We start from the raw sequence: 26,057 nt of genomic DNA, 5'->3' as shown, positions 1-26,057 counted from the left end.
GAAGGGTATTTTATTGCATACCATTCTGTTGGAAAAATGATGCCAACAAAACCAATACTTGATTAACAATGAAAAATGTGTTTATAGATAAACTCCATGTGTGCTTTGAGTGAGCTGTGGGTGAATAACTTCCACACTTGGCAGAGCACAGGCTGAGCCTACATCACTTACTCATCGAGCTCGTAGTTATTTTATGCACTTGTAAACGCAGCCACTCATCCTGCACTTTTCCAGCTCAATTCCAGCCCAGCTTCGGACCAGCTGTTTAACGACTTGGAGCTTCTGTTTCTTCCCTTTTGTGAAGTGAGGAGAGTGCTGCCCCTCCCAAGGTGGAAGTGAGCGCTCAAGGAGAGGAGACAAAGGATGAGTGTCTAGACACTTGAAAGCTCTATGCAAATAGCGATTTTTATTTTTCTTCACTGTCTATCATGATGCCTCCAAGCACATGCAGACAAATGCAATGCAGGACTCTGTAAAGGAGGCACATCTTGGAGTGTGCCTATCTGCTATTTAATGTGTGGAGCCGTTGGCGTTCTCTGCAGCATATCAGTGTCTTCTGAGTCAGAATGGAAAGAATTTGCCAAAGTAGCCGCCAGGGGAATGTGTTGTGAAGACTTCTCTGATCTGCTTATCCCCCAAGTTTATCATAATTCCTAGAAAAGTACACTGTGTTTTACATTTGAAGCAACATTTAGCTTGAAGAAGGCTCTGCTTTTGTTTGTAATCACCTACTTAGCCTACTGACAGTTTGAAAGTCTTGCAAAGCAGCCCAAATGTATTATTTTCTTCTGACTCTCTGTATTTATTTAGTGCTGAATGATACTTTATAGTAAGATCTTAAGTTCGAAGCATTTAATGTTTAAAGGCAAAGTACAAGGTAAGAGGAAAGAAAGATGGGAGGATGAATTGCAAAGAGAAGAGAAGTGAAAAGCTTTATCTGTTTTAGGTCATAGGAAGTTATAGGAAGTAGAACTGGATTTGCGGATGAGCAATAGAGAGGAAACTGGCATTGTTAATAGATTAAATATGCTTTATAAGACGGCAGGCACTATAGAATACATGTAAAAAAGGTAAGAATGATGGGTCTGTCTCCAGCATTTTGTAGGGTTTGTCTCCTTTCATCCTCCCAACAGGCCTGTGCAGGTGAGGGTATCTTCAGTTTTTCGGAGGAGGGCACAGGCTCACAGCTTTAACTGACCTGCCCGAGACCTTCATCTAGCGAGTGCTGGAGCTGGATTTGAACTCTTGTAGCCACAGACTGTGTTGTCTCCACAGAATTATTTCTCAGTGGATTTTGAAAAATAAAATCAGGTGGAAATTGGACTGGGACATTATCCAATGTGATGCAGAAAGTAACTATTTTCTTGGATGAATCTTTGAGGGGAAGGAAGTGGCTTAGTGGATGGGAACAATAGAAAGAAATTATTTGGTGAGAAGAGAATAAGGAGTATTGCAAATTCAGGAAAGTTTATATTTCTGATAGAAAAGTTTAAGCTCCCAAACTTAACTGTTCTCAAACTTGAGTGTACATCCCCAGAGTGTCTGTTGCCTGAGAATCTGCATTTCTAACAAGCCCCTCGTGATGCTGATGCTGCTGATCCAGAGGACTGCACTTGGAGATGAGTGCTGTAGACAATTCCAGAGAGGTTGAGACACGGCCAGTGTGTGTCAGAGGAATTCATCTGGGTAGCAGTATTCAAGGGGCTGGGGAGAAGAGTGTATGATAAAATCAGTTTTTAACAATCATTGGATGGTCTAGCTTGTGTTTTAGAGCTGTGCAAAATGAAGTGTCACTGCCAGTGGGGGCCAGAAGAGGGTGGTGGTGAGGAAGGTATAAAATACATGTAAGAACCAATTAGAGTTGGTTAATGGCTGTTTTCAGGTACTGCTAGTGTCTAGAACAGTGCCTGGCATGAGTGGACAAATAGAAGAATGAATTAAGAACTCCCTGTGTTTAAACCACTCAGCAACCACCCATTCTTCTTAGGTCTCTCACAAAAGCATTTTTAAAAAATTTATTTTTTTTGGTAAAATTTCAGAGAATACAAGGGGATATACAGTAAGTGTCCCTCTTTTTTTTTTTTTTTTTGAGGAAGATTAGCCCTGAGCTAACATCTGCCACCAATCCTCCTCTTTTTGCTGAGGAAGACTGGCCCTGAGCTAACATCCGTGCCCATCTTCCTCTACTTGATACGTGGGACACCTACCACAGCATGGCTTGCCAAGTGGTGCCATGTCCACACCCGGGATCCGAACCAGCGAGCCCTGGGCCGCCAAAGCAGAACGTGCGGCCTTAACTGCTGCGCCACTGGGCTGGCCCCTTTCCCTCCTACTTTTATTCCTTTTCCCTGGTTTCTTTCCTTAGGGGTCAGTCCTTGTTAACAGTGTCTTGTGTGTCCTTCTGCAGTAGTCTGTGTATATACATTTTTTTAAAACACAAAAGTAATATAGCATACTATACCACTCTTCTGTCCTTTACTTTTTTCATTTAACAGTATATTTTGTTGATCATTTCATATAGCTTGTGTGTAAGACTGACTCACTCTTTTTTTTTTAAAGATCGGCACCTGAGCTAACATCTGTTGCCAATCTTTATTTATTTTTTTTCTTCTTCTCCCCAAAGCCCCCAAGTACATAGTTGTCTTTTCTCGTTTTAAGTCCTTCTAGTTCCACTGTGTGGGACACCACCTCAGCGTGGCTGGATGAGCAGTGCTAGGTCTGTGCCCAGGATCCAAACCAGTGAAACCCTGGGCCGCTGAAGCGGAGCTTGCGAACTTAACCACTCGGCCACAGGGCTGGCCCCTGACTCACTCTTTTTTTTTTTTTAAAGATTTTATTTTTTTCCTTTTTCTCCCCAAAGCCCCCCAGTACATAGTTGTATATTCTTCATTGTGGGTCCTTCTAGTTGTGGCATGTGGGATGCCGCCTCAGCATGGCCTGATGAGCAGAGCCATGTCGAACCAACGAAACACTGGGCCGCCTGCAGCGGAGCGCACGAACTTAACCACGTGGCCACAGGGCCAGCCCCTGACTCACTCTTTTTTTAACTGCTCGCCTTATTTAAATTCTGAACTAAGGAGGTGCCATTATTTAAGTAATTCTCTATTGATGGACATCTAGATAGCTTCCAATCTTTTGACATAATTAAAAACATTACAATGACTATCTTATATACATTTGTAATTTGGTAATGTTATCAAATTGCCTCCAAAGTGGGTGAATTAGTTTACATTCCCACCAGCAATTTGAGAGAGAGCCTGTTTCCTTATATCTTCAACCACAAAATGCTTTCTGAGTTTTTTTAACTACTTTTTAAAAAATTATTATTTTTTTTGCAGAGAAAGTGTTGCCAGTCTTCCTCTTTTCCTTTTTCCCTTCCCAAAGCCCCAGGGCATGGTTGTATATCCTAGCTGTAAGTCCTTCTAGTTCTTTTGTGTGAGCTGCCACCACAGCATGGCCACTGACAGATGGGTGGTGTGGTTCTGCAACTGGGAAGGGAACCTAGGCCGCCTAAGCAGTGAGCACCAAACTTTAACCACTAGGCCATCAGGCTGGTTCTGAAATTTTTTTGTCTTTGTCAATTTGATTGATGAAAAATGGTATCATATTACAGTTTTTATATTTTTCTAATTGTGAGTAAATTTTAACTTTTTTCTCATTTACATGTCAGTTGTATTTCTGTGAACAGCATGCTTATGTCCTTTGCTCACTTTTCAATTGTTTTTCTTATTGAATCTTAGAAGCCCTTTATATATTAAGGAAATTGGTCCTCTGTTATATGTGATGCAAATATTTTTTGTAACTAATTTATCTTTCTTTATATTGCATGATATTTTATAATTGTGCATATTAAGTGAATTTAAAATTGTTGCTTGCATTTCTTTTTTCTACATAGGCTTTCTTAATATTTGGGATCTAAGAACTGGAAAGTACCCTATTCATCGTTTTGAGCATGATGCAAGAATACAGGCACTAGCCCTAAGCCAGGAAGATGCAACTGTTGCCACAGCTTCTGCTTTTGATGTTGTAATGTTATGCCCCAATGAGGAGGGATATTGGCAAATAGCTGCAGAATTTGAAGTTCAGAAACTGGTGAGCTTTTAGTCTGATCATTTTATCTTTCATTCTTGCAATCTCTGGTCTCATATAAACAAATAGTAATGATGTTGGCAGCTCGCATTCGTGGGCCTCCCATCCATAAATCTCACAATAGCTTTGTGAAATAGGTAGTAAATTTCTCCATTTACCAAGAATAGAAGCTTAGAGCAGTGAATTGACTTCCTCCTGGTGTCAGAGCTAAGGTTGTGATTCAGACCTCAGGGCTGGCTTCAGGGCCAGAGTTTCTCACTGTGGTCCTCAGCCTCCTTCGCATTAACGGGACAGTCACCCGTGGAAATCTGAGGTCAGTTTCTGGCCTAACATGTGAGTGAAAATGAGTTCAGTGCTGTCACCCCAGTCCTTATGGGAAGGAAGGTTTCCATCCTACACTTTCTTCATCCCAAGATTTTCTCACCTGGAATTAAGAGTAACTCTTGAGTGAAAATGGATTGAAGTCAGTGTTAACTGGGTAGCTGTGCTCCAGGATGTCGTGTGAGAAGCTGAGCCACCTGAAGAGTTCTTTACACAGAGCTTATTTCTGAGTTGAGTTGTACCTAAGTCTCTACATTTGTGTGGTAGGAGGTGGTTTGGTGGTAAGAAGGAAGGGCTCAAATCTCTCTGTGCTGAATTTGGATTTAATTTAGACAAACTTGATTTTGGCATTAGTAGGAGAGTGAAGACAAAAGCCAATACGGAATAATGAATTGATGGCCTGACCTGGAACAAATCCTGCTCCTCTCCCTTTTCCCCCTGGTGGAAATCCGGTTGGATTTGAATAACTAAAAAGCCATGGTGTCACCGCTTCTCCTCCGTAAGCTTCTTGTCCCTTTAACGATCAGTCTGCAGTTTGGGTGTAGTCTTCCCCCAAAGCTGCCTGATGCTGTCATCTCATCTTGGGTTTATTTATGAGAAACATGTGAAAGTACCATATTTCTCTTTGTTCTCAAATCTACCGTAGTGCTTGTTACTTGGTCTCTGACTAAAGAACACTGTAGACCAGCAATAATTACATGAACTCAGACAGTTACCTAAGATGTGAGTCCCTCTGTGAAGTGTAAATCCTGCCTTGGCAATAAGGTGGCATCCTGGCACACACTGGAACCTTTTTGAAGTAGTTTACAGCACCCAGCAAATGGCACAGCCACTGTCAATCTGAGCCTCTTGGTCTGTCCAAAATCCAACATTAAGGTGAAATTAAATGGCTAGACTGAGGATGTTGGTTTTTGGAAAATAAATGATTTTTAGAATAGGAGAGAGAGGAAGCAGGCAACCGTTGCTGGAGGCATGTGTTATAAAACTTGTTATGTATTGTTTTGCACCCTGGATGAGGGGTTGCCACAGAATGCGCTGTCACTGGAAAAGGCACCCCCTGGCTCATAGAGCTGGACCATTTTTGTCTTCCCTGCATAGGCTCCCTGAATCGCAGTGGCAGTGCTCCGGGTTTGTAATACAGCCTAGAACATCCTGCCTCTCTGCTGGCCCTTGGGGCCGGGTGCAGAGCTGCCCTCACCCCACTGGGCCTGTGATCAGCACTTGCCGGACGCTTACCCTCTCAGGCTTCTCCAGACAGTCCTTGGGACTCAGTCGTTTGAACTTTTTGAATTGTTGTCAGGGCTGCGCTGTCCTGTTTACACTGTGGGTTTTGTAACCACATGGCATGGCTCACCTTCTGCTTTGGTACTTTCGCAATTTACTCAGGGAGGTGAAAACCTGCTGTAAACTGCACTCAGGGGGAAATGTGCCACTTCTGGGTCTAGAAAAGCAAATTATTGAAGAGAGCTCCTCGTACCCACGCACGTTAGAGCAGGTGGCGGCAGCCATGCAGTCGAGAGTACTGTGATGGTGTAAAAGTGCTTGTAGTGGCCTTCCCACCCTCAGGTGGCATTGGAGCCAGGAGACAGCAGATAACTCAGACACTTTTAACCTTTTAGCAACACCTTTTTGGTATTTGCACAGATGTTAAAATGTGATTTTTACTAATTTGGAACTGAGTTTTATTTATTCAATTTCTTGTAAAAAAAAATAATAAAACCTTAGCTTTTTTTTGAATAGTTATTATACCTTCATGGTTCAGAGTTAAAAAGACTCAGGTTTACAGTGAGAAATCTCCCTTCCAACCCATCTCACAGCTCGTTTCCCCCCTTGGAGGCAGCCATTGTTAGAAGATTTACACTTGTGCACGCCAAGCACGTCATGTGCTTGCTCTGGCCCACCTTTTACACACCAAATCCTGTTGCTCACCTTGCTTCCTTGCTTTCCCCTCCCCAAGCTTACCTTGGAGATCCCATTTGTGTGAATTTATAAAGAATGTCTTTGTGCTTTTTTCTATGACTGCATGGTATTCCAATGCATAGATTTACTATTAAGTTAATTAGTCCCTTAGTAACCCATGTTTAGGTTTTTCTAGTTTTTAGCTATGACAAAATAGTGCCACAGCAAATAACAGTTGTTTTGCATAAATGTGAGTTTATTTGTAAGCAAATTCCTAGAAGTGACTTGCTGGGTCCGAGTGCATGTGCATTTGACGTTGTGGTAAGTGTTGCCAGATTTCCCTCCATGGCTGTTGGACCAAATTACATCCCACCAGCTGTAGCCCAGTGTCTTAGCAGACTAATTGATCTTTACTGATAGGACAGGTGGAAATGATATCTTCGTGAATTCTTACTTTGTATTTCTCTTATTTGGAGTGTATTGTGTTTCTTTTATGATGAGAATCTCTTCATTTATGTAAAAACTGTTTCATTTCCTGTAAACTGTCCCTTTGCCTGTCTTTTTCTGTTGGGTTGCTGGTCTTCTCATTCATATGTAGGAGGAATTGTGGGTGAGACCTGAAGGACTAAACAACTCTTCTCCTTTAACAGGTTGACTACCTTGAAATAGTTCCAGATACTGGAAGGTACCCTGTGGCAGTAGCCACTGCTGGAGATCTGGTATACCTGCTAAAAGCTGAAGACTCTGCCAGAACCCTCCATTATGTCTACGGCCAGCCTGTCACATGTCTGGATGTCTCATCCAACCAGGCTGCTTTTGGTGTGAAGAGTCTCGGATGGGTGTACGAAGGAAATAAGGTACAAAAAAATAGCAAGATGTACAACTAATGAAAAAGAACATCGATTTTATTTTTTGGAAGGCAATTAAAAAATTAATGCTCTATGATTTTTTTTTTTTTTTTTTTTTTTTTGGTGAGGAAGATTGGCCCTTAGCTAGCATCTGTTGCCAAGCTTCCTCTTTTTGTTTGGGGAAGATTGTTGCTGAGCTAATATCTGTGCCAGTCTTCTTCTCTTTTGTATGTGAGACGCTGCCACAGCGTCGCTTGATGAGCAGTGTGTAGGTCTGCACTAGGATCCAAACCAGCAAACCCCAGGCTACAGAAGCAGAGCACCTGAACTTAACCACTATGCCACTAGGCTGGCCCCCTGACATGTTTTTTAAAGATGTATTCAGGCAATATATCAGCATGGTAAAAAAAATTCACTTCAGAAGGGTATAAAATGAAAAGTAATTATTTCCTTTCTCCTCTTTTCTCCTAGCCCCACTCCACAGAAGAAACTACTAACAGTTTTTAGGTATCCATCTAGAAAAACTTAATGCATATATAGGAACATTTATACACTAAAAAACGTATCTTTGTAGAAATTAGATCCTAGTATACATACTGTATAGTAGACCTTGGAGAGCATTCCGTGTCAGCACAGACCAAGTTCCCTCTCTCTCGGACTCCAGCGTGTGCTGACAGTCCACAGTCTGCTCACTGGTGGGCATGTAGGGTGCTGTCTCTATTTTGGCTATTATGGACAAGGCTACAATACACGTAGTAATTTGCAAAAGTCCTTGTGTAGTGTATCTCCGGGATAAATTCCTAGCAATTACGTTGATGGTCAGAGGATATGTGCGCCTAAGATGTTGGTGGACGTTGCCAAATTGCCCTCTAAAAAGGTTGCATCAAAATTTTCCTTCTCACTAACAGTGCGTAAACATGCCTTTGATACTCTTTGAGCCAGAAGCAAGGAGACAAGTTTTTAATTGAAATTCTTTGCGCGATGACTAAATTTTATCACTACCTAGTATTTTACTATCCTGACCGTAGGCCAAGTACTTAGTCTTAAAGCTGATTTATAGAACTCTTTCTCTTCCAGTGAAGTCAGGGAAGGCAGGGACAGAGTTCTGTTTTGATTTTTTCTCTGGTGTGCCTGTGATTGACCCTGCTGGCAGTTGGTGTAGTCCCTGGGAGGGAGCTTCTCTGAGCCAGCAGCTCCTCTGACGACGGCCTTCTCTTGAGAGAGGTGATTTTTCCCTCTTGTTCCCCTAAGTGGCGTCACCTGTAAGGTGACATCTTTATCTGGGTGTGCACTGGTTTTGCAGCTTAAATAAGTGCTCAAAGAATTGAAGCACCCTGATCGCAGTTTTATCTTTGTCATCCAGGAAGGTAGATGAAGCAGTAGAAAATGCGTGTGGCTCATTGTCCTCTGTGAGAAGGGACTCCCTGTGTGCTCAGGTTGGCCTGTTTTGTCAGAGCACGTTGGGCACGTCTTAGCTGGAAAGTGTGTATTGACGTGACTCCTGTGTTTCGCCTTCCCGGGAAGCAGGGGAGGAGGACAGCAGTTGGTTTCCCAAGGCGCTTTCCTTCCGCTGCTTTTGAAGATGCTTTCTTTTCCGATCTCTGGTGAGCTCATTTGTTAAGAGAAGAGAGACTGCTTTCTAATTTTCCATCCATCATGCATTCAAGTTTTTGTTATCTCATTTATTTCTCGAGCTCTCAGTGGAGTGAAGTGATAGTTATATTTAGTACTAGCCTGGTTTAAGTTTGTCATATTTTTAGTAAAGTTTTCATTTGGCAGGTCTTACTTCTCTGTGACTCCTCTGAGTGGATTTATTTCTATGGTGATACAATCATGGTGGATGTATTTGAGAAGCAAGTTAAACGGATAGTTTAGCACAAAATTAGACTGGGGGCATCCTTGAGACATTGATGTAAGGAGGCACTTTTTTGGATGCCTCTCAAAATTTCCAACCCAATTTAAAGTATTAATTGTTAGAATCAGCTGATTAATACATTAATTTTGTGAAAATTCATTTTTAAAAGTTTATAGTCCCTCGAATAACTTGTTACCCAGTATTTTTCACTGGTGTTTTACAATTAAGAATGGAAGTCAGTTTGTTACAGGAATGTGTTTAAGTATCTCTTTGAAATCTGACAGTAGCGTTTAGTCATCCAAATATTTTGTGAGTACTCCACCACATCCTCAAACACTCGTGTGGGTGGGCGGCTGGTGGTTGTTAGTCACGCTGGGAATAACTTTGCATTGAGATGTTTCTCCAACAGAATGCCACCCCCTCGAACGTGAGGGAAGCCAAGCTTTATCTATGAAGCTTTCCTTATTTTGCAGAGGCAGAACTTCCCATCTGATTTTGTTTAATGGATTTTCCCCTTCCTCTGGAAAAACCTGTGTTCTTAAGAAGTGTAATTGTCAGGTAACATTTGCGTGAACTAAGTGATGTCACGGATGGCGCTGTGAGATTTTAGTCTCATCCTGCTATGCTCTAATGTAATGTCATAATTCTCAAATGGTCTCCTGTGCGGGCTCAGTGTCACTGTGCTTGTCAGGACCGTGTTTTGGCTTTATCTGTGATCGGCCTGGCCACATGTCTCCCAGCACTTTTTATTAGGTTGGTGTGAGACTATTAGCAGTGGAGTTTGCCTGGAGCTATATACACATGGGGCCTTGAGTCTGTGCCTCTGGCCTGTATATCTAGGATTCAGATAAAGGCTTTATGAGAACAGAGAGTTTGGTTTATTTTTGTTTGTACCTGATACAGAACTGGGGTTTAGCTATAGTCCATTATTAATCAACTGTGATAAAAGCAGACAGTGAAGTCCAAATGTTGATACAGAATTTTAGTCCCCAACCTGTAGAAGTATTCCAGAGGGGTTATTTTTGTTTAGTTGGAGAATACCCTTATACCATATGATGATCCCATTAGCATTTTATAGGCACCACAGCTGTCTGATCATCGAGTATTAATGGTTCAGATTCATCCATTCACATATCTACTAGCCAGCCCATCATGTGTTCATCACAGATAGTTAAGAGCACCAGTTTTGTTCCTGACATTGGAGTGTTAAAATAGTGTTATGCACAGATTTCAACACACTGGTACTTGTCAAGTAACCTATATCCACTAATAAATATAATTTTCTAAGGAAGTGAAGCCGAGTAACTTAGCAAAAATCTGTCTATTTAATCTTAAGAAAAGGCTTGTGACTACAGCTGGTTGACTCATTTCCAGCTCAGGCAGACAGGATCAGAGAGAGCATTAGTGTGCTGGTACATCTTGGTTTGTCTGTGGCACGGGGATTCCCAGACGTTTGGATTTCAGAGGCTAGAATTAAGAGCCACACTTGGGTTTGCCAACATTTTCTTTGGCCAAGTAAAGTCAGAGAAAAAAAAAGGCTCTCATCCATTTTCACTCTTTCTTAAAAGATCAGATCTTTAAACATCTTAAAAAAATATTTTTTGACTAGGTAATGCATTCACCTGATTCAGAAATCAAAGATAAGAAAGGGAGAGTGTGCCGTAGGATGACTCCTTCCCACTCTTTTCAACCTGCCGCCCACTTTCTTTCCCTGGAGCCAAATCAGTGTTCCCAGCTTCTCGTATGTCCTTCCGGAGATATTGTATGCATATATAGGCAGAGTGCCCATACATGCCCTCAATCCCCTCTTTTTAAAAAATATAAATGGTGAAATGCTGTATTATTCTGTACCTTGCTTTTTCCTGCAGCAAAATCTCTTGGAGATCGTTTCATCATTTCTTTTGACATAACGAAGAACTTGCTGGTGTGTTTTTGTTTGTGCTACTTTGATATTGCACCTTATGGATACACCCAAGTTAATTGGGCTAGCCCCCTACTGATGGATGTTAGTTAGATTGCTCTCAGTCTTTTGCTATTTCGGACAACACTTGGTCCACATAGATCTATTTGTAGGATCAGTTCCTCAAAGTAACTTGCTGGGTCAGAGGGGGCCGTGCCTTTAACACGTTGGTAGATTTTGCCCTCTCTGTAAGGTCTTCCTTGTGAAGTGGTGGATGGCCCTGCATCCCATTTTCCTAGCAGGTCCTTGACATCTTTTCTCTCATAGGCCTTAGAGACAGATGACAACAAGATGAGGCCAGAAGGAATAAACAGAGATCTATCTGGTCCTGCCCTTCATTTCAATTATTTTGTAACTCTCTGCTTTTAGGATAGATGACTTCATCTAGAATCACATGGCTTCACCTAGAATCGGTGCAGTGGGACTGACAGCCCTGTCAGACCACAGTTAGGGTGGAAAGAGCTGCTGCGCGCACTGATATGTGCCTCTTCTTGGTTTGGTACCCTTTGAGGGAGAATCCATGGTTCTTTGAAGACACTGAGCTGACCTGCCTCTTTTCTGGAAACTGAGAAGGGTTGGACGTGTGACTTTGGGGTGCCTGTCCAGCACCAACGTTCCTCTATTCTTTGATGATGTGATTGAACTCCTCCCTTTACCTGCAGAGTCCTGATGAGCTGATCCCCCTGGAGGCTGCTGGGTAGCCGAGGGCTTCCAAAATGGGTTGAAGAATCCCCTACTGTTACTGCTCTAACGGGTTCTCCTAAGGGCCCTGCTGATTGCTGACAGAAGTGATTGGACAGGAAATTGTTGAGTACTTTTTCATCAATCCCTGTGTCTCGCTGGACAAGGGGTATTTGATGAGAAGGGCTGCTTGAAGGTCCTTTACTTTTGGATGAAAATGGATTCTTGAGTTTTGATGTTGCATTCTGGGGTTTTCAGACTTCGTAAAGGTAGCCATTGCCAAGTGGCACATGATTGTAAAAGAAAACAAATGTAGTAGCAGTTACTCTGGCCTCGTCTCTTCATCGTGCTGCAGTGCAAAAATCAGTGGCAACTCTGTTCATGTAGCCCTCTGTGCCCAAACATCCCTTTACCATTTGTTGTTATGTCTCATATTTCCTGAATCTGTCAAAAATACTTCCATCCATGAAAATGTATTTATGATACCATATCATCTTTATTAATTCTTTTGCTGCCTGAATTACATTTTGCTCTCAGAGGTGGAGGGTTAGAAGATAGAATTGCCTCATTGAAGCGCATTATGAATTGCCTCATTGAAGCGCATTATGTTGACGATGAGTCTCACGCCTCATGAAGGGAGAGAGACCCACTTAGGGCTCTTAGTATCGTTCCATGTATTCGGACGTATTTCCTAATTTAGTTCTGAAGTACTTGGCATTCGATGGCAGGTTGTATTAGGGAGCACGTGGCGTGCATCCTAATCAGAGAGCTGTGAGTGAAGTAATCCAGAAGGCTGGAATGTGTGTGACAAGGACGCTTGCTTGGCACTGCTGCCTCAGCTTACATCACGCTGGAAAATGATTGCTAACGTCTCTTATGATAATCATTCCCTCTACACAGACGTGAAGAGACTCTGGATTGGTTGCTTGCACTCGTCCTGAGTTGAAATATCTGTCTGAGAGAGCCTTTGGAATGAAAAATGTAGTGCTCATGGATTCTGGCCACATTCTCCCATACCTGCACCAGAATAGGAGATCCATCTTCTCATTTGTTCAAGGTTCCGTTCCAGAGGAGAATCAGAAACAGTATTTTACAAGCAGGATGAACAATTTAAAATTGAAAGTTCCCCAAGTAAATGTCTCATTTCCTTTTCACTTTCACCTTAAACCTTGTTAATTTTTTATATTTACTTTCTTCTTGGAAAAGTTGAGGAAAATAGCTTCTGGAGACCAGTTTTCTGGGTTTCATTGAGTGATGTTGACTACCAAAAGGAACCGTTTTTGTTGCTAAGGTTCTGTCATTGTTAATGACTACATATTGAAAACAATACTATATGCTAGATTTCTGATTGCACTGGCAACAGAGGTGAACCAAACATGACACCTGCTTCGGGGTTTATAGCTGGTGGTCCTTAACAATAACTTAGCAACATAAAGGTGGTTTTCTCCATGTTGAGATGGACACAAGGTCATAGGGAGACCTTCACAGTGAATTCCAGAGTAGTGAAAAATTGTACAAATAAATAGATGAGGATTAAACATTCAAATGTGTTTTTACATATTTTAGTGTTAAGATGATATCAGTAATTGATATAATTGTTAGTGTATTGTTCATAGTGAATAATAATAAATGAAATTCTCCTCACATGTGAAAACCCTGAAGCACCTCCATAGAGCCCTAGGGTTTCTCAAGACGGAGCAGAAGACCTCTGACTTAGAGACCTTTGAGGACCCGAGCACCTCTGATGTTCTGTATAGCATGGTGGGTGATTCTGCGAAAAGTATTTTTTGGGATGCTGCTGCTGCTTATGGAAGCTAAGAATGCTTTAGGGTTTCTAGCCATCCTGAGCCACTCCTAGGAGGGAGTGAAGAAGTTAGAGAAGGTAAATACAGGGAAAAGTCAAGGTGGTGGTATAAGCACTGGGGACTGAGCACAGGTTTTGGAGTCAGATAAGCCTTAGACTAGTTACTCACATGCCTCAGGTGTCGCATTTGGAAAGGGACAGTACCTGGGAAAGGTAGGTAATGTGCTTTGCACGTGGCTGGCGCTCAGTCCTGTTGGGCCCCTCCTGCACTCGCCCGGCCCCTCCAGCATTGGGGTCAGTACCTGGGAAGGGTAGGTAATGTGCTTTGCACGTGGCTGGCGCCCAGTCCTGTTGGGCCCCTCCTGCACTCGCCCGGCCCCTCCAGCATTGGGGACAGTACCTGGGAAGGGTAGGTAATGTGCTTTGCACGTGGCTGGCGCCCAGTCCTGTCGGGCCCCTCCTGCACTCGCCCGGCCCCTCCAGCACTCGCCCGGCCCCTCCTGCACTCGCCCGGCCCCTCCAGCACTGGGGTCAGGTTGCAGCTCCTCAGGAGAGCCTGGGCAGGGGCAGTCCAGGCGGAGGTCCAGAGGAGGCGGTTTCCAGGGGGACCAGAAAGCAGCGCTGGGATGATCCAGGCTGGCTGGAGCACAGGGGCCGTGAGCTAGTGTGGGAGCTGTGCTAAAGCCACACTTGTAGTGATAGTAGTCTGGTTCTCCACAAAATTCATTTTCCTAAGAATTGTTTTGGAAGAATGCATTTCGAATAGAAAGGGGCGGGTCAGTGTAGCTTCTTGCAGAACTGATGCAGTAAATTGATGTGAGTGCTGAGTCACTTGGTATAAAAGCCTTTGAGATGTAAAGCCGTATTGGAGAGGGTTGGCACTGTCTTAAATACGTTTTGTCTTCACCCACACTTTTGCAGAGTTTTTGTCTGCCACTGACATTTGTATCATTTTCTAATTTTCAAATCATTGATTAGTAGTTTTGAATCTCTGAGCAAGTTTCCAAGACCATTACACTGAAGTCTATGATGATCATTGCCTTTTTTTTCTTTTTTTTCTCTTTTGTTTTATCTTTTGTTTATCTTTTGTATTAAGCTTAGAATTTTATTTAGGGCCTAATTTTTCTAATGGCTTTCCTGCTTATTTCTGTGGACTTTCCATGCAGTTCACCATTCCATATTGTTGGGAGTGTGTGAGCTTGGAGTTGATCTGATTTCACCTCATGGGTAAGGTATGGCGTTGGTTCCTTCGTGTCAGATGAGTCTCTGAGGAAATTCGGCCCAAGCAGCAGCTAGTTCTCTTAAGGTTAAAAATCAGCTTCTGTTTCAGTTAATGAAGGTTGGGGGACCCATTGAAAATGTTTGCCTTTGCTCTGCAAGTAGAAGCAGCAGCACTGTAGACTCGGCTGCACGCTCTTGGTGTGTGTCCACACATCCAGACCCTGGAGACTGCTGGTGTTGCTTTAGGGGAGGGCGGGAGAAAGAGGGCGCACAGAAAATGGTCTGTGTGAATTGGGATTTCAGAACATTTAAGACATTTTACTGTTTTCAGATACACATAGCAGTTTAGACTAACAAAATATTACAAATTAGAGAACTTTTGCTTTTTACTCAGTACATAGATGAATATGATTTATTAATTTTACTCAGCCCTGCAGTCTTCTATAAGGCACTGTGTTAGAGAGCGGATTTATGATTAACTTACCAACTATTGAGTTGCAGATGAGTTCTTCTAATGGATGCAAAGTTACGCTTTTAAGCTTCTCCCGCTGTGGTGTTAATTTCCAGGGTGAGTCTGGTTTTGTAGACAGGCAAAGGAGAGCTCCACCTCATTCTGCGTTTGAGCGCTCGCATTCCAAATCAGGGGACTCCGGGAGGAGTGATGAGGTTTGCAGTGTGTTAAATCGAGGCCAGGAACCCTCGGAAGAAAGCAGCTCTGCTGTGGCTGGGATTCCAGCCCCAGCTCACCTCTCCTGCTCCAGAGCGGTCCATTGACATGGGACCAACTGACTCGACCCAGACCAAATTCAATACCCAGATTTCTTTGGATCTGTCTAGTTTAGGACCTCTGGCCCAGGCTCCACCTGTTACCTTGGGTGACCTCTTTGCACTGTGGTGTTTCCTTAGGATGTGAACTCTTATCTCATGTTCATAATAAGTTTTAAAATGTATGATGGAAATAATTCCTCCCCAGCCCCCCTGCCTCACTTTCCCCTGCCCTTTCCCCACCTTTGTGCTGTTGTACCACCCATCGGCGCCTCTCCTCATGGTCTCTTTCAGGTTTTGTCAGAGCGATGGCTGCATGCTGCATGCTAAGGACTGTGGGTGAGGCCCTGGTGCCCGCCTTCTGCCTGGCCTTCAAGACCGGGGGCGTCAGGCTCCTGCTCTCCATCCTGCACTTCCAAAGTGAGCCCCTCGCTCCAGCCAAGCTGGCGCAGTCCCGAATGTGCCACGTTTATTCCTGACTAGCAAGAGCATTCGCTCTTCCCCTTCTGTCTCTCCCTGGCCTGTCAGGAAAGGTCTGTGCAGAGTCCTGGTCATCAGAAGGAGCCTTCCCAACTCTTCTGGCTCTCAGGGAACATGCTCCTTCTGTGATTCTTATAGTACACAGGGTCTGCATCTCCGTTTTTGATACTGTTACTGCCCAGCACTATTCTTAACCAGATTGGCATCAGTCGGAAGGCAGGAAATGAGCACTTATAGCTGAGTAACACTTCTTTACTGTTGAGATTCTTTTTTGGCTTGGGAGGCAGTGTAGGGTGTAGTGCAGGGTTCTCAAAAGCCAGGGGATAGCAGAAAAATATGGATCTCTGGACCCCACCCCCAAGGCTTCAGATTCAGTAAGTCTAGGGCAGGGCCTGAGGATCTGCCTGTCTTATGAGTGCCCAGGGCTGCTAGTCCACTGGGAGCACCCTGGGGGGAGGTTTACAGAGCATGGGCTTGGAAGTCCACCCGCGGGTTTGAATCCTTGTTCCAGACCTTTGTAACTGTCTAAGTGGTTTGACCTCTGCACCTTCCTTTCCTCATATGTAAAGTGAATAAAATCATGATACCCACCTTAGGGAATCATGGGGATCAGATGAGAGAATCATCACAGTGGTATTTTGCACATAAGAGAACACCATAAATATTAGCCACTATGAATAACCATTCTTGCCAGGAACCAGGAAAAGGCATTGTAATATAGAGGCAAACATCGACACAGGAATGATAATAGCCAGGCTCTGCCTAGTGCTTCTGCAGCTGCTGTTGGAATTTGGGGCAAGTTACTTAAAATTATTTAAGCCCTAGTTTCTTTGTGCATAAAATGTAGACAGTAGAATTTGTCTGTCTTCTTAGTGCTTGTGAAAATCAAATGGAATGATATCCTGAAGGGATTTGTGTGAAAGGCATATCATGATCATTAACAACAGCTCTCAACAGTATCTCTAGTGTTCTTTATGTGCAGACACGCTAAGCATCCCTGTGCTGGTACAGTTGTGTGCCAGAGAGTGTTGTTAAAGTTCCTTGTGCCCTCCAGGGTGTGAGGGGGGCAGCTGCGGGGGACGGTCTGCCCTACACCAAAGGCCCTGACTCTTCACTGCAATTTTCCACTCTCCTCCATCGGCTGTCGTTTGTTTCAGTCATCTGATTTTAGCAACGTTCTGCCTTGTCCAGTATAACTTGGGACCAGACTAGAAGTTGCCAGGCTAGTGAAGGGAAAATGGATAACCAAGCCAGTGTAATATCCTGAGTTATATGTACGGTGTTAAGGAAGTCTCTAGGCTTACAGAGATCTTCACGTTACCGTCGTCTCACTGGTAATCTTCCCACTTGAAAAATAGTGTCCAAGTTACCTTTAATTTTAAAGAGTTCATTTCATGGTTTGCAGCCTGTCTTCCTCCCTATATAAAATAGATTTAATAACAACTTTCTTTCTCATGGGGACTGTGATTAGTTACATGTGGTTAATATTTGTGAAGTGCTTTGAAACTGTCCATACTCTTCATTATGGTGAGGCCTGTTGGGAGCATAAAAGGAGGATGTGAGGATTTTCAGCTTTCAGTTGAACATTTGCATAATAATTATAACCTCTTCGTTGGAGTAAATGCTGTGACAGTGAACGTTTCCCATTCATTTCATGTCCCCCTTAACCAGTTCTTTGTAGTTGTATCTCTTTTCCTCATTCTAACACTAAGACAGAGATTGTCTAAAGAGATCCCCGAAGCAAAATGGAGAGCACATTCTGCGTCCTCCACAGAGCAGAGCTGCCCTCCTTATTCCTTGCAGCTCCATGGCTGTGCGGGGGAGAGATTTGGATGGTGTCTGCCTGCATTTGCACCCGAGCGTACTCCTGCTCTCTGGGTCTTTTCAGGCTTAGGTCACAATAGGTGTTGGTTTGGCCTCGCTCTGGTCCTTTGTAGACATCTGCCCACATCACAAAGCCCCACGTTTGGCACAGTCTCTGGTGATTGGCAGTGCCTTCCCGGGCAGAGTCCAGTCCTGGAACAGCGGGGGTTGCAGGTGCATTGGCACGTGATGGTGGGGAGCGCACACGGGCCTTGCCTACCCAGTGCCTGGCGACGCTCAGCAACACCGTCCCATCCCTGAAATATCTGGGCCTCGTGGGCTTGTCACTCCAATTAAAACTTAAACATGAAAGCAGCCCAGGCTGCTTCTCCCTTTGTTCTGCATTGGAGTGTGGACTGTGCCAGAAGCATGTCATGGAAACTGCTGAGGGGGTGCTACGTTTCAGGGATCTGTGCTTGTGTCAGGGGTCCATTTCTTCAAGCTTTACATCTTGCTGGTTGCTGCTGCTAAGTGCACCTGAGAGGCAAGTTTTTGTTTGCCAACAGAAAGTCACCTTTGGGATGGTGGTGAAAGTCATTTTCCACATGTTCGCAGTTACGCCTGTTACCAAGCCTCACGCTCTGACTTATCTCTGGCAAGGACTTACAAAATAGTCTCTCTGGCTGATTGTCAAAAATTACATCATATCGGAGTAAACTGCTTTTAAATCAGACATCCATTATTCATGTATATTAACTGCTTTTTTATTTTTTTATTGGCTATTTTGTGTATGATTTACTCTTTTCTCGCTAGCTCCCCCTCCCTCCCCAATTGTCTGTCTTTCTCCTCGTTTTTTTAAATCTTAGCTCATCTGTGAATTTATGGAGGCTGTTCGCTTAGCTTTGTATGTGAACATCGATATGCAGACCCTGCATTTTGTGTAGTGAAATTTTAGTTCACATTTTCATGGTCACATTTATGTTCGTCAGAATAGCAACTTGGGTCATTTCCACGAGTAAATCCTACCCCAAAGACTGAGAGGTCTTTTTCTTTTGTGTCTTTTATTTCTAAAAAATGAGCATGGCTAGTCTTGTACTTCAAGATCTGTACTGAATGAAACTGTACCTCCCACCTATGAAACAGCTAGCGAGGTTGCTGTTGGTGCAACACAAATTGACTTAATGTATTCATTTGTATGCGTGGAACATATCTATACTGTAAGGCCGGTGTGTCGTTCCCGTGTAATCGATAGATACAGGCAGAGATGTGTAGCATTTATTCATTCTTTCATCAAATACATACTGAGTCCCTCCTATGCCAGACTGGGTACAGGTAATCAAGGAAGCCTCTGTTCACTCCAGACCGTAATGCTGCGCATCTGGCATCTTTGTGGGCATGATACATTGCCCTGATTCAGGGCACTTGACTGTTTGGAACAAGAAGGACTAGATACCATTTTCTCTATGTATTTAACCCCAAATCAGCATCGTTGTTGCTGTGTATAGTCAATTTTGTGTCCTTTTGTGCACATTTACCTGCATCTTCCTCTCTTCCTTCCAGCATCTCAGGCTTTTTTTTCTGGAATGATTTTCCATCATGTAAAAGTATAATTTTTAGAAGTTCTGTTAGTGAGGATCTCTTAGCCACAAGTGTTCACTGTGTTTTTATCCAAAAACCATCTTTATTTCCCCCTCATTCTGAGGTAGTCTTGCTGGTCCTTTGTATTTCTAGGTTGACAGTTACTTTCTCTGTGCCCTTTGCAGAGATGATTGGTTTTGACTTCCATCCATGCCACTGAGAAGTTGGCTGTCACTCTGTCAGTCCCTCCTAGGACTCTCTCTTCTTTTCGGCTGCCTTTAAGATCTTCTCCTTGTCTTTGGTTTTCTGTGCTTCACTCTTATGTCTCTCGGTGTGGCTTTAGTTGTATTTTCCTGTTGGGATCTTGTGCTTCCTTCCTTTCAGTTGTAGAAAATTCTCAACCATTGTCAAATTTTCCTCTCCCTCATTCTCTCTGTTCTTTCTGTCTGGACCTTAGGTTAGGTGTGTGTTAAACCAACTTTTCTCTCCTCTGTGCTGTTCGTGGCTCATTCATATTTTCCGTTGCTGTCTATCTGTATTACATTCTGAATAATTTCTTCAAATCTGTCTTCCAGTTCACCAAATTCTCCCTTGGACTCAAATTACTTTAACTCATCTGTTGATGTTTTTAATTCCTAGAAATTCTCTGTTTTTCAAAGCTGCTTAATCAGTGTAGCTGCTTTTGACCCCTTACCCTCTTTTATTTCTGTCAACATTTTCAGCATGTGTATTTTATATTCTTTACCTGATAAATATCTGATGTCCTTGGAAGTCTAGTCTTCTGTTTGTTTTCTGCCTCTCACTTACGATGAGTTGTTTCCTTCTGTATTTGGGTTTTTTTTTCAATGTGAGCTCATATTTGGCTGATCTTGATTTGTAGATCACCTGAGGGGCCTGGCTTGAGAGCGTCTTCCTCCTGAGAAGATTCTGCCAGGTACCGGGAGGCGTGTTACCAACTTGAAAATGCTTTGATTACTAGGCGTGGGGTTTTTGGCCTCACAGGTGGTCTAAGTCCAAACTGGACCCTGTGCGAGGGCAGATGTGTGATTGCAGACCCTGGGGCAGACAGGTTTCATCCTGAGCTGAACCTGAGGCCAGCGAGTTTCTGGGTCGGCTCTCTTCACCAGTGGACAGACTTTTTTCCTAGCTTGCTTTTCTCTGAGTGTATATATAGCCATGTAAGGGCCCCAGCTTTATGCCAAGGTCTCAGTTCTGATGTTCCACTTGGTGCTGGCTGGAAACTTTGCCTCCTGTTTCCACAGTTCTCTGGGCCCCTGACCCTGGCAGAGCAGTGTCCCCAGAGCAGCCCCTGGCCTGAGGGCCACTTCCCTTCCTGGTTCTAGTGCTCTCTTCATTTTTGGCTCCTTGGAATTTCTCTGGTTTCTTAGGAGTTAGAACGTTTGAAGGAAGGTTTGTTCATAGACTGAATCTTCTCCAGCATTTTCAATGTTTGTGAACAGGAGGATTTTCCAGCCGTTCTGGGCTGCTGTGTTGTCAAAGGTGGAACCTTAGGCCTGGATACAGTTTGGGGGTTCTAGAATCTGGCTATTATGGAGAGAGATCTATGGGACCTCCTTCTGTTTTGAGTAGGATGAAGTGGTTCCCTTGTACAAGCCAGCAGCAAGATTAGACATCCAGAAATGGGGGAATGTGTTAAGCCAAAAAAGGGATATCTGAGTCTTTATTATGTGCCAGACTGGTAAGCTCTGGGTTTGCCAAATGTGTACCAGTCAGTCAGTCTACCTGCACTTTCTGAGCGCCCGGCACATACTGGGCCCTTAGTCACGGCTGCAGGAGTGAATGATAGCATTTCTGCCCCAAGGAACTTACAGTCTGAGGCTAGGACAGTGTTTTACAACATGGGGAGTGGCACTTGGTAACAGAGCCTCAGCTGACCTGCTGAAATCACAGTCTCTTGGTGACTCTCCTCCCCTCAGTGGTTGAGAACCACGGGTCTGGGAGAAAGTCAGAGGGAGCTACTGCACGGTTCACAGTTGTACCTTGGGAACACCAGATGAAGTGTGTAGACAGTGAACACCTTCAGCACTGAAAGGAGGGAGTGAACTCTCTGCTAAGAGCACAAAGAGAGCACAGTAAGCTTAATTGGGATGGAGGAGGAGAGAGCATAAGGATTATTTGCTTTATTCTCTAGAGTTCAGCTTCTTATCACGACTTTCCCCTGGCAGCAGGGCAAAATATATGTGTAGTGATAGAGGGTGAGTCATTAGGGATCAGAAAAGGAAGTAGATAGACTTTGTCGTCTCCAAGAATTTCAAGCAAATCTTCCTCCCATGCCTTTTATCTTTTACTCTGCCTCAGTCTACCACAGCATCTCCTAACTTTTGCTCTCTTTGTCACTTCTCTTTTTAAAATGGTGACAGATCATCTCTAATCCGCAGAGCCTCTTTCAATCCTATAGTCTTGTGGGGAAGCCTGCGGCCACTCCTCACCCCTTGGAGAGGCGGTGCTGGGGTTCTGAGGAGGTGAGCCAGCTGCTCGGGTTGACCTTGGTGGTGGTGTGATGCCTTTGGCAGAAATCGGAGCATGAAGACTCACTGTTTGGGTAAACTTAATCAAAGGACACACAAAGGGAGTTCCTCGCCTCGTCCGGCAGTACATGACCAAAAGCCCGGGTTGCAACGCTCTGTAATCTCTTCATAGTGAGTTCTGTATGCATGTGGTTCCTATTTACTTATGAGGGTAATATCGGTTCCAGGTTTAGAAAACGTTTGCAGTGCCAAATCCAGTTCTCCCTGAGTGAAGGAGGAAGTCGGCCTGCCTTGCACTCCCTCCATTGCAGGGACAGTAGCCTTTTCTCAGCTCTTTCCTTCGTGGTTTGGTTGGAAAGCCAGTCCTGGAAACACTAAATGGTCCAGCCACACCTGGGAGGTGCAGGGCCTGCCTGCACCAGGGCACTTGCTGATGCTTCCCAGATGTTGGGCTGTGCCACTGCCCGCTTCCTGACTACACTGCGGCCCCTGCCGTTACACCACTCGCTGCTGGGACGCGGCTCTAAGGTGGGTCTCCTCAGAGAGGCGAGTACCATGTACGGAGGAACAGGACAGCTGGTGGCTGTGCACCAGCTGGCGAAGAGGTGGAGTGTTTGAGCTGGCAGCAGGCTGCACTTCTGCACATCACCCGCCGTCCCTGTTCATCCCAGTGCCTGCTGCAGGCAAGATGAGGAATGCGTATTTGACTGACTGTTGAATGCATTATAGCATTATTTATTTTGTCTAAAAAATTAGAAACGACCCGAATATCCATCAATATGGAATTATATATCCATAGAAAAACTCTATGTAGCCATTACAAAAAACAAGATCTATCTATGGTGACTAACAAGGAAAGCACTCTCATGTTATTTCATAGAAAAAACAAGTTCTAGAACAATAATCCCATTCAGAGCAAAGGAAAATTTTATACACACGCACACATACAGAGAGAAACAGACCAAACAGACTTGTCTAGAAGTCGTCCAGCAGTATATGCCCCAGCTGTTCAAGTGGTCATTTCAGAGAGAGTTATACACAAGGCTACCACTTTTTGTTATGTAATTATGTTAGAATTTGTTGCAAGATGTATTATGTTTGAAATTAGAAAAAAGATTTTTTTAGAAATAGATTTCAGAGAAATCTGAATAATCAACCAAATTGAAAGTTAAAGTTCTAAGACTAGGATTTATGGAAATACTTTAAGATCTGTAAGAAGGAAAAACCGAGAACTTTCTGCAAAAGTTCTTTTTAAAGACAATGCTTGCTTCCACCTACTGCCCCTCTAGACCTACCTGGAAGCCAGAAAGAAAGGATAGCCACCCCGTGTACTGTGACTACATGCTGCGTCTCCTGTAGTGATCTTTGCAAAATATCCACCAGTCTTAACATGGTTTAGCCATTTTAGATGATTCTTAAGGAAACATCTGACTCCTATAAAAATTTTCCCTGTAGTCACTATTTAAGGTCTTTTGTAACATACATGTGGTATTTAAAAGAAAAAATCACAGCAACATCTATTGATTTGGCAGTCACATTAGTGCAGAACATTCTCTCCAAGATTTTAGCTATGGGTAGTTTTTTCCTTCTTTGCAGCCTATCCATACATCTCTGAGAGTGAGTCAAGTGGCCATGGGTTGAGACTCACCCAACTAGGGCAATAAAGAGAAAAATTAGTCTAATGCATGGTCTTAACAAGAGGGAGAGTGTGAGCATGAATAATTAATCTCACTAGTCTGTGGCAATCAGATAAAATGAAGTCCCATTTGCTCAACCTTATTAAAAGAGAGAGAGTGCGGGAGGGAGGGAGGAATGGTAAAGGTCGTTAAGGGACTTGTAACGTGGAAAGACTCGCCTTTGAGCTGGGTAATGTGTTTTCTAATCTCTGTGGTCTTTAACTAAACGTAACGGTAAAGGTGCTCTTCAGATGGTTCTGATTCGTTGAATTATTAAACATTTTAGAAAATACTTGACTCTCGACTACTAACTCGATGTCTTTATGATGAATTTGAGAGTCTTTTTGGAGAGGGATTAGATCTCACTATATCCCTCAGAGATGATCCATCTCCTTGTCAATAAAGAACTTCTAGAAAAAGTGAAGACCTACGAACTGACTCAGTATCAGAGTTGAATTCTTGTATTTACCTATGGACAGTTTACATTTTAAAGGCCTGCTCCTGCTATAGAAGTTGAAGTATTTTAAAAACGAGAAAATACTGAGTCCAAGAAACCTGTTGAAAGCTCTCTAGTGATACAGAAGTGCAAGATACTACTTTTATAATAGACCATGAGGTTGCTGTTATTACTTTTTTTTCTCCTTTCAGGAGCTGATTTTATGTACTTTTTAGGTTATTCACTGTAGATTGAAGACTTATTTCTATGCTCTTACTTGGAAGAGTAATCTTATTTTGGATATTTTAGAATGTTTGAAATTTTCTCAGTCAGAAACTTTAATTTTTAACTGCATGAAAGTAAAAATAAAATAGTGTTTATGGACTAAGAAGCCATTTTTAAGTTTGAAATTGCCCTCTTTCCTTTCAGATGCTGTTGGCAATAGTTAATATTATAGTGTTGTTTTGACTGTTAGGAATTAACAAAGATTCACTCGTTAGAAAGGTGTGTTGACAATGAGATGGATGGTTTTTATGGCGGAAAAAATTTACTAACTTCTCACTACTAAAATAAGAATCTGTAGGGGCCGTCCCCATGGCCCAGTGGTTGAGTTCATGCGCTTTGCTTCGGCGGCCCAGGTTTTCACCGGTTCGGATCCTGGACGCGGACATGGCACTGCTCATCAGGCCACACTGAGGCAGCGTCCCACGTGCCACAAATAGAAGGGCCTACAACTAAAATATGCAACTATGTACTGGGGGGATTTGGGGAGAAAAAGCAGAAAAAAGAAGATTGGCAACAGTTGTTAGCTCAGGTGCCAATCTTTAAGGAAAAAAAAAGAATCTGTATACTGATAAGTGATAAATGTATGGGTTAGCAAGAAAAAGAAAGCACACCATTTTCATGCATGTGCTAAGTAAGAAAGGAGAATTTCTCTACAAAATACTGATATTGAGATTTTTGAGTTCAGTGATTAATTTTAACCACATGATCAACAAAATAGAATGCATACTCAGAAGTGTGTATGTGTTAATGAGGAGGTTTTTGAACTGAGAATTTTGGGGCAAGGACTGTGTCCTCAGTACCTACAACAGTAACTGACCCATAGCAAGCATTTAATGTTAATCGAATTAAGTTAAATTCAATTACTGAGATTTTTTTAGTAAGAGCCTTTTTTTCTTTTTGCTGGAGGGAAGGCACGGAAGTGTTGAGATGTAACGAATGTGTCATCTGGAGATCAAGGGCACCTTGTTTGCCTCCACAGCGTATGTACAGAGCTTCCTAAAGTTAGCGAGTGGAGAGGACTCAAGAGAGAAATGTTTGGGACTAAGACAGGGTGTTTGGTTTGTAGTTTCATCTGAAGGAATTGTCTGGTGGTACCTTTGCAAGCTTCCTCTCCTTGGGTGCTCGTCCTGTTCTTTCTTTTACCTTCTATGGTCCAAATAACTAGGGGAATAAGAGAGAGAAGGCCTGCTGGCTCATCTGCTCGTTCCTGTCTCTCCTGAGCATCCCCATTCATTCTGGAGCAGAGCAGTCAGTGACCCTTCGGTAGTTGCCGTGCCTCTTTTCCTCTTAGAAAACTGGGATACCTAATTTCCCCATTCGGCATTTTTCTTTGTGCCCTATGAGTTTGTTTGCACCTTGACCTGAGAAACTCTTTGAATTTTTCTTTATGTTCTTTTGTACTTCCATTTGTCATTTTAATAGCCATATCCCTTTACTGTCATTACCTGGAGAAGGTCAGGGTGTTAAGCGGCAGAACACCTTCCTTAGCAGGAGCTGAGTTGTCGTGCTCAATGCCCTGGACGGTGCTGAAGTGAGAAGTGTTGCGTTAGGTCTGCTGTATGTACTGTGCACCCATGTCTTTTTCTTCCTCCACCAGATCCTGGTGTACAGCCTGGAAGCAGAACGCTGCCTTTCGAAGCTGGGCAATGCACTTGGTGACTTCACTTGCGTCAACCTGCGGGACAGCCCTCCCAATCTCATGGTCAGTGGCAACATGGACAGGAGGTATGTCTGAGTACAAAGCAGCATTTTGTAGCCACAGCAGCTTCCGTTGAGGCCTTGCCCCTCAGCCTCCGCTGCGCTCACTCATCTCCTCTACTGCTCACACTCCTCAGTTCTCACTCTCCAGCTTTGCCCACCTGAGTTC

General features: G+C 43.4%; 1 protein-coding gene across 1 annotated transcript in view; it reads left to right on the top strand.

Moving 5' to 3' along the window:
* The window catches only part of FBXW8 (F-box and WD repeat domain containing 8), a 113,198-nt gene that overhangs the window by 66,039 nt on the left and 21,102 nt on the right, over positions 1-26,057 (top strand). The window contains exons 6-8 of the mRNA XM_023647074.2: positions 3,896-4,092; positions 6,960-7,166; positions 25,788-25,915. Of these exons, the coding sequence (XP_023502842.1) occupies positions 3,896-4,092; positions 6,960-7,166; positions 25,788-25,915 (532 nt within the window). The remainder of the gene's footprint in view (positions 1-3,895; positions 4,093-6,959; positions 7,167-25,787; positions 25,916-26,057) is intronic.

The sequence above is a fragment of the Equus caballus genome, chromosome 8, assembly GCF_041296265.1.
Source record: "Equus caballus isolate H_3958 breed thoroughbred chromosome 8, TB-T2T, whole genome shotgun sequence".
Classification (NCBI taxonomy): domain Eukaryota; kingdom Metazoa; phylum Chordata; class Mammalia; order Perissodactyla; family Equidae; genus Equus; species Equus caballus.
This window is presented reverse-complemented; position numbering and strand designations above follow the sequence as displayed.